Source organism: Cetorhinus maximus, chromosome 14 (genome assembly GCF_964194155.1).
Source record: "Cetorhinus maximus chromosome 14, sCetMax3.hap1.1, whole genome shotgun sequence".
NCBI classification, from domain to species: Eukaryota; Metazoa; Chordata; class Chondrichthyes; order Lamniformes; family Cetorhinidae; genus Cetorhinus; species Cetorhinus maximus.
Window position 1 is genome coordinate 103517740 of NC_135892.1, and position 9544 is coordinate 103527283.

Below are 9544 nucleotides of genomic sequence, written 5' to 3' on the forward strand. Positions count from 1 at the left end.
ACCAACTTTCTTCCCCCCTTCATAAAGCATTGCCTGCTAGCTGGGTAATGGTTCATGAGGCTCTGGACACTCCTGAGTAAAGTACCCAGTCGCTGTTCTTTGTGCATGAGCACAGATGATAGCAAAGCCAGAGAAAAATTACTGTCCCCCAACTTTTCACTGGGCTCTCACTGCCATAAATATCACTTCTTTCCTTTGTTGTCTTTCCCCCACCCCCAAGTGAAAGTCCATTCCCTCAGTGTGTTCTGCTACCTGTTCACCCCTCGTTCCCATCACTGGTTCCTACTTGATCCTGCAGCTGCTTTATTCCAGGAACAGACTCCACTCAATTCTGTGTGTGGGAATTTCTGATCACAGTGCAATAGAATCCAATGACTTCATCACCTCAGAGTGAATCAGTAGTATCAGATAAAAATCTCCAATGAGGATCAGATCTGAGACTTCCTGGAGCAGTGAAACTTCTGTAGCATTCACCTATGCCTAAAGTAGCCCCTACTACTTGACATGGAATGTCACTGTTGTATCTTTTTGACACTGTGGAAAGGGTGGTGGAAACAGATTCAGTAGTAACTTTCAAAAAGTGATTGGATATATACTTGAAACGGTGACATTTGCCAGGCTATAGGGAAAGAGCAGGGGAGTGGGACGAATTAGATAACTCTTCAAAGACCCAGCACAGACACAGTGGGCTGAATGGCTTCCTTCTGTGTTATCATATTCTATGTGCCATCCCTAAACAACCAGATTTAGCGACGCAGAGTACAATATATGTATCCACAAAAGTCCACACTTTTTCTGTAGCCAGTGGAAAATTGTTCAGTTTTGTTAGAATTTCCTGGGTTTCCCATTGGCTTCATGTCTCCTTAATTCTATCCTCATCAAAATTTCAATTATCCACTTTCAGAGTTGCTGGAGAGTGATAAAGAGCAGGAAGCTTGTGATTTTTATTAAAATTTCTGCTCGCTGAATATTTGGGGTGTGCAGTAGGGAGTCATGAGGCGATGATACAAAAAATTTTTTCAGGCTGAGACCAGGCACAGAATTTAATTGAGCCCGCCGGAGCAGGGATGATGGGAGGTAGGGCCGGGAGAATTGAGCAGGAGTACCCGCATCAGACTCCTGGCATTGGGAAAACTTTCCTCACTAAAATGTTGGCGCGGGAAGGGCCCAGTGCAGGAATTTGCCTGTCGGTGGGATGTGAATTAGGCTCATTAATGAGCCAATTGATACCAATTATCCATGAGCCCACTAGAATTTAGCAATAGCTCAGGGATTAAATGGAAGCCACGCATCCCACCCCCGCCACCCGAGCCTCCTGAAGTCCACCCAGAAAACTCTTTTTCAGGTGTGCCTACCACCTCCTCGGATTTGGTGGCAGATTCCTTCATTGTCAGGCACTCGGTGCCTGATCGAGGCACCTATTCCATCGGGCCTCCGCCACGGAACTGGGTGAGACTCCTGTGGCGGAGGCCCATTAAATCTGGCCCTAGATGTTTAACTTAGCCCAGACTGAAAAATGTATACAGGTCCATGTTGACGGATGTAGCTCAGCAACTTGTCTTAATTTGCTGAATTTGGGAAGTTAGATAGATATTTTGCATAAAAATATCAGAAAATTGAGAGAAAATTTATTCCAGTTCATATCGCCCATTCTATTCAGCATCAGGCATAGACTCTCCTCTCACGCCACCTGGTGATCATTTACTATAAGAAAATGTTCATTTTTTTTCTTTGATCTCCCCTCTCCAAGTTAACTACCACTCTAATCATTGATTCATTTCTCAACCCACCTTTTAAGTTGCCACCCAGTCCTCAGTTAGCTCCTGTACCAGTTGATTTCTGGGTTTTGTACTCCCATTGCCGCTGTGTGTACAGGAGGGCGTTCTTTGTGCCCTTGCTAACGTAAGGACTGTAGGTACCATCATTCATATCAAGTACCATTGTGTTATGTGTAGTACAGGTTAGGAGTAGAATGAAATTAGTTTGTCCCAACAATGTGCCTTGGTGTTATCCTTAGAATATCATTCCCCACACCAACAATCCTGTTGGCCTTTAATGAAATTTTCAGTTTTGTACAAAATTACTCAGGTTTTAACTAGGTGCCCACCCAGCTACAATAAATCCTCACTTACAGTTGTAGTTGTGTTCCTGAAAATCGTGACTTTAAATGAAACAACTTTATGTGAAGAGACTCTTCTGAAGAGTCATACGGACTCGAAATGTTAACTCTGTTTTTCTCTCCACAGATGCTGCCAGTCCTCCTGAGTTTTTCCAGCCTTTTCTGTTTTTATTTATGTGAATCATGGGTTCCCATAGGAATCAGTGTTAAAACCGGAGTTAGGCTCCTTTGGACATTTCTCACCGGGGAAAAAATAATGTACAAGTCGAAATACTGTACCATACTTTTTTTATTCACTCATGGAATGTGGGTTTCAGTGGCTGGGTCAGCATTTATTACCCACCCCTAGTTGCCCTTGAGAAGGTGGTGGTGAGCTGCTGCCTTGAACTACTGCAGTCTATGTGATGTAGGTACACCCACAGTGCTGTTAGGGAGGGAGTTCGAGGATTTTGACCCAGCGACAGTGAAGGAACGGTGATATATTTCCAAGGTCAGGATGGTGAGTGACTTGGAGGGGAACTTCCAGATGGCGGTGTTCCCATTTATCTGCTGCCCTTGTACAGCACTGCATTCCTAGCTGAAATAACTTCCAAAATAAAATAAATCATTAAATATAAAATAAATACTGTATAAATTGAAGGTAAAACATTGCAGGACTATGGGCTAAGAGCAAGGGAGTGGGGAAAGTTGGATAACTGTTTCCAAGAGCTGGCACAGACATGATAGGCCAAACAGCTTCCTTGTGTGCTGTATAATTTGATTATTCTATGATTAAAAGCTGAGGAGTGGCCCCCATGTCTGGTCCTGTGACCCTTTCCCCAAACTCCACCAAAAATCTCTGCCATATTTTCCTCTGTAAGGTTCAGAAACCTTGCCCCCTAAGTGCTTTCTTTTGCAGCACTTCCAGACTTAAAAGCTAAATGCGTTTTTGAACAAATCTTTTGGTAACCTTTCATTCATGAAATGCTGCATTCAATTTTTACATCTCCTTTTACCTCTGCACATTGCATTTAGTTGCCCCAATGATTTTCATCCCAAGCATTCTTCACCCTTTGAAGAAAATATTTAATCCTGTGACACAGATGGCTACCCAAGGCCTTCAGTCACCTTCAGATGGGTTTCCAGTATTCTTTGCCTGAATTTCCACAGATTCTGTTGACTTGCTGTATGCTGACCTGGGAATCTCCCAAACCATCTCCTGAGGTTGCAGACAAACCTAATAGCACTGTTCCATTGCTCTGCCGACTGCAATGATAGCGAGCAACACTGCTGCCACCCGACGGGCAACTCTGCCAATGATGTACGTAAACAGCATAAAAACAATAATGGCTACGCAAACGGGAAAAACAGACCCTAAAGAATAAATGACTTTAAAACGAAACCATGTTAAGCAGGGCGACTTAAAGCAAGGACTTACTGTACAGCTTGCATGTGTATAACATGTTTAAAATAATAAAACATCCTCTCCTGATTCACAGGAGTGCTATCAAACAAGCCAGGCACATAGGGAGATTTCAGGATAGTTCGGTCAAGGCGGCAAGTTTTAAGGAGCATGTTAAAGGAAAACAGAAGTTTAGGGAGAAGATTATAGAGCTTAGGGTCTGGGCAGCTGATGGCATGGCTGTTAATGTTGAAGTGATTAAAATTGGGGGTGCACGAGAGGCCAGAATTAGAGGAGATATCTCGGGAGGTTTGGGGGACGGTGGTGGCGGGTGCATTGTAGGGTTAGAATTATAAATTTAAGGTACTTGGGGACCAATAGCCTGCACAGATCAGCAAGTGCAAAGCTGATGGATGATAGACACTTGCTATAAAGCGGGATGCAAGATGGAGTTTAGAGAGAGTATCGAATAGTGGACAAGCAAAGAACTTTTGAGGACAATAAGGAAGGGTTGCTATGCAAGTATTTTGCCTGTATTGACACCGGAAGATGGAGTACCAGTAGAATAGTGGAGGAACCACTAATGGGTGTATATTTAAAAATTAAGGAAACTATTAAAAGGTTAATCAGACTTCTAAGTTGACGATACAAACTGAGGGAGATTTATATTGGAATAGCAGAGGATTGGCAGCATTTGGTTTCTCTCAAACTAGTATTATCACAAACAATTGGAGGGTAGTCTTGCATCAGTAACAGTGAAACTGCACAAGACTATAGCATTAAATGACTGCTTAGATCAGGGATGCGGGCCCTTCACACATAAAATCAGTCGTGGGCCATACACACACAAATTAAATTAACTTAATTTAGTTTTTTTTAAAGAGAGATTACAGAAATGTTCAACTCACCTGTTGTTTTAATGCGATGGCTGAATTTGAATATTATTTTGTTAAATATTATTATAGTAATTTAGCTGACGCTTTTATCCAAAGCAAATTCATAATGATAATAAATGCTATTTTGAAGGCGCTACTGTCATTGGTCTATACTTTTAGAAATCTTGCTGCGGGCCGGATGAAATTGAGCAACAGGACGGATCTGGCCCATGGCCATACGTTCTCTAACCCGGCTTAGGTTTTCTAAGATCCACCCTCGCCCATCAGGTTCTAGTTTTATTTCTCTTTTTTTTAACCTTATTACTAATTTGCAAACCAGTGAAGACAACCTTTCACTATTTAACTTCTCAAAACCTTTCATATTTTTGAAAATTCAGTTTCTTCCTTCCTCCCTTGTCTTCAGTGGGAAGATAATTTTTGAAGCCTTTGTAACTAATAACCATTTATTCTAGTATCCTAGTGCATCCTTGCTGTACAGTTTTGATTAACTTTTTCACGGCTCTATATGGGGTGTCTAGAATAGCATTGATAACTGTAACAGCATCCAAACCAATGTCCTGCAGATCTGAAAAATGTTCAATCGCCCCTACTCTTTTTATCCCCTATCACTTAATGTCATGTGTTTTAACCTTTAATGAGGCATCACACTTGTTACAAACTATTGATCCAGCACCCAGTCTACCACCTTAAATATTCACATCCTCCACCAAATGCTCACCATAGCTGGAAAATCAACTGCAGCAACTATAGGGCTCTTCAACAGCAGCTCCCAAACCTGCAACCTCTATCACCTAGAAAGGCAAAGGCAGCAGGCTAAAGAGAACACCAGCACAACAACAACTTGTATTTATATAGCACCTTTAGCATAATAAAACCAAAGCACTTCACAGGAGTGTCATTAAGCAAAATTTGACACAGCCACACAAGGAAATATTAGGGCAGATAACTGAAGGCTTGGTCACCCAAGGTCTCTAAGTCACACACCATTCTGACTTGGAAATATATTGTCACAGGGTCAAAATTCTGGAACACTCTAACGATGCAACCTTCATCTCTCAGACTACAGCGTTTAAGGAAGGTGGCTCCATGAAACCTCCTTGAGGACAAACTGTTGGACTTGCCCTTAGCATCCACATCTTGGGAATGAATGAATTTTTTAAAATCTGGAAAAACATGTCAAATGCAGATCAACATCAATAACAATGTGAAGCAGTAGTTCTTTGAGGAGAAGGACAATGACTGACTATATGGTTGATGTGGTGGCTTTCCCAGTGGGGATAAGGAACGGTGTGACCTAGGGATGTAGGTACACAGGTCTTCAACAGGATTACTGGTGGGCAGAGCCACAAAAAGCACAGTTCAATTCTCCCGATCCAGAAGCTGTGTGTAGTTATGAATGCCCCATTATAGAAATGATATTGAAGCCATGGAAAAGGTGGAATATAGATTCACGTCATTTATGGTTGCCTAAATAAGAACTTACAAGGTCACTCTATTTACATTTAAAGTTGTCTTGTTCCCTCTTATTTCAACAAAGTAAACCTAACTTCTTGATGGTTCATCTTTAGCACCTGTATAAGGCTATCACAAGACTGTAAATGAGATCTTCTGCTTCAGTGCTTCCAGCACATGCTAGAAGTGAGAGTCAGGAAATTGCACATAGCCAGCACAAGTGTGTGACTTTCCACGCATCACTCTTAACAGATGGAAATTTGCAGATTGAACATGTAGTTCAAGATGTTCAGTTAAGATATGCGATAGAGATATGAGAGGAAAATCTCCCCACTTTTTTTTCCATGCGTTAATCTCTGAAAAAACAGATATTTTATTATCACCTCCATTGAAAGAAAATACCACTTTGTACCTAGTGCTTGCATTCCATAAAGCCACTGCAGATATGATGATCGAGCATTTATGACTCTGGAGTTCTGTATAAAATGAATACTTAACAACATGGCGGGGACTAGCAGCTAAGAAGAAGGTATCTTAAATAGTTTCTCATCATTGAGTATATTTTGACTGGTGCTCTTCCACACCATGAGTCTTGTTCCAAGCCAGAAGGAAATTCATTTATTAAGCCAATTTACTAGTGCCCAGTTAAAAATGAAATTCACAGCACAGAAAAAATAATTATAGACTTTTGAATGTTTATCATTTTCCCTTTATAGAATGCTAACACTAGGTACAAAGTGGTATTTTCTTTCAATGGAGGAGGTACGTAATGGCAAATAAAATGTTATTTTCAGAGATTAATGAAATTCTGATGCACGGTGGGGTGGGGGGGGAAGTGGGGAGATTTTCCTCAAATACCTCTATCGCATGTCCTAACTGCAGTGCTTTGCCAAGCATAATCATGTACCAATCCAATGGAAGTCCATGTTGCCAACACCCTCTTAGGGCATGGTACCTGAAGGAGTAGGATTAAATGGGCTGAACTTGAATGCCTATCCTTTTTTTAAAAAAACAGCATGGCCCTCTTATGGGTGGTGGTCCATCTGCAGTTCTCTGTCAAGCAATCTGCCATGAAAATTACTATATTCACACTGTGACCAGTACTGCTAATGAAATTGTGACGTTTTAAATTATTGAATGACATTTATCCACATAAATGAGTGGCTATAACAATAATTATGCTATAATACAGTACTAAATGGCAAGTCTAATTTATCCAAGTCCCATTGCAAAATCAGAACAAAGTTCCAGTAGGATGTTGATTCCTTCAGGTTACATATTATGGATGTGTGAAGAACTACATTTTCTATGGCACTTTGAAGTTTGGTTTTTGCATGTATTGATCACTTTGAGACTTAACAATATGAACAAGCTTTTAAATGTCTGGGATTTCACTTCATGAAAGTAATGAAGTTGTCATTTTTACTGGGTGGTTCATTAACAGGTTTTGTTTCCAATTTTTTTTTAATAGTTCAGAAAACAATGTTGCAGGAACCTTCTGTGAAAGAGCCGCCAGAGTTCACTTTTTCTACTCCTCTAACAAGGTCCAGGAGAAGAACTGGCAAAGCAGCTTTGCAGATAGTGAAAGAACAGGTAAACAAAACTGCATTTTAAGATCTAGAATAAAGATTATTTATTTTAAAACTATAAAAAACTGGATATGCATAGTAAAACTACTTGATTGAAATTAATGTGGCTAGCGAGTTAAATTTAAATTGAGTGTAATTATACAAATTGGGAAAGTTTGCACAATAAAGGAATTGGCGTTGATGGGCTGAATAAGATGGGCTTATTTCTCATTCCTGGTTTACGTTCTAACTTCTGGACAAGGCTTGACCTTTAGCTATTAGGTAGCCTCGTTTCCTTTTTAATTGCAACCGTCAAACTGGCTTTGGTTAATGTACTTTTCCTGTTTAGTAGTAATACTCTAGAAGATAGTTGGCTAAATAATAAATTATAATACATATTTTTGTAAGAGAAGTAATACTTTAATGCAAATTTTCATTTTTGTGCACTTAGGACTTGCATGCTTTGGAGGATGATGTCCCCAAAATAAGGGAGGCTAAAAAACAGGAAGAGGAGAAAAGTAAAAAACATGAGGAGAAAATAAATACCAGAAGCAGAACTACAAGGCTCCGAGTGAAAAAGAGCCCCAGGTAATACCCAGTTCTTCAAAAATAACCCTTAGGCGGGGCCAGAATAAGATAGTGGTTGTAATTTGCAATTCTGTGTTACTCAAAGGACATTGAATTTTAAGCCCCATCTTAATTTTATCAGCTGCTTCTTTTATTGCAAGCATGTATAATTAACGTGAAACTTCAGTGTGTTTTGACACAATGATTGTTTTCGGTCTTGACAGAATAACCAAGAAGGCTTCGTGGTCAGCTCCGCCAGTAGAAATTGAATTTCTTTCTCCTTTGGCAAGCCCTTTGGATACACGTTCCAGTAAAAGAGAAGGGGGAGAGGATGATGCTGGATCCGTAGAACACAAGATGACACTTCGTTATAAGAGGAAAAAACTGATCCCAGTGTTCCGAAAGCCTGTCACACGCAGAAAAGTAAACCGACACAAATAGTGCAAAGTTTTACTGTTTTATCAATTTAATACTTGGATGCAGTTTATATATAAGAGTTATACAGTATACAGAACTGAGTGAATTTCTGAAGTTCATCTAATTTTCGGAAAATAATTTATATAAATTATTTTAACATTTCATGAACAAATGGTCTGTAAGGGGAACTGTAGCTCCATATGGAGTATTGTAACTGCTATTTTTGTTTTTAGGCAAATGTTTCTCATTTTAATTTTGTAATGAATCTTACATTTTATTAACGTATATAAAATGATTAAATGTAAATATTTTTGACATTTTAGGGAAGTTATAAATAAAATGTATACTTGGCAGTTTGATATGTTTTTTGCATTTTTGTGATGGAACATTTTGCCAATGGGGTAAATGGTACAGTATATGCAGTTGTACATCTCTAAAGTTTGTTTTTATGATCATTTTAGAGACATGATAAGATTGTCAGTAATCTGAGGCATAGGTCAAAGTGGTGTTTGGCTATCTTAAGCTATCATACCTCATTCAGCTTTCATTAAAGGAGAATAGGTTATAATTTGTGTATTCCATTAACTCTACTAAATGCATGAAGGCAGTGCCTCCTCTTTGTCAGGAAATGCCTCTGGCTCTGTAAGCTATTTTCTCATTCCATGGATACTTGTCATTTCAAGTCTCTGCTCACGCCCAATGCAGATATAATGGTTTCCAATATTTTTCAATCGGAAACTACTCATTTCAGTTCGAATCTGAAAAGAAAGGTCACCATGGGAGAAGAAGCAGGAGATTCCACCTCCAATTGTTTTTAAAATGAAGGGTGGGAAATATTTTATACTGAGGATATCTTCTCCCACAACCCAATCGTTTTTTTTTTTGCTCCTTTAAGATAGCCAAGCACCAATTTTGAAATCTAGCCCAGGTATCTCACTGAACCTTGTAACATACTAATTTTATGTCACGTGATGCTGCATCACGTTATTTACTTTTGTCACAATGCTTGTATCATGTTTTTGGTTTTCATCAAGATATGCTTGGCGTGCTGCTATAAATCACACAACAAACTGAGATAGCTCAGCAAATACAGGTAAGTCAGGCAGATTTTAAAAAAAATAAAAAGATTGCTGAAATTTCTCTA

At 39.5% G+C, this 9544-nt stretch overlaps 1 protein-coding gene across 1 annotated transcript in view; it reads left to right on the forward strand.

Annotated features, from left to right (window-relative positions):
• Window positions 1-9544, forward strand: part of ahctf1 (AT hook containing transcription factor 1) — a 107079-nt gene extending 97535 nt beyond the window's left edge. Inside the window, exons 35-37 of the mRNA XM_078557373.1 lie at window positions 7320-7441; window positions 7868-8004; window positions 8208-9544. Coding sequence (XP_078413499.1) covers window positions 7320-7441; window positions 7868-8004; window positions 8208-8424 — 476 coding nt within the window. The 3' untranslated portion in view covers window positions 8425-9544. The remainder of the gene's footprint in view (window positions 1-7319; window positions 7442-7867; window positions 8005-8207) is intronic.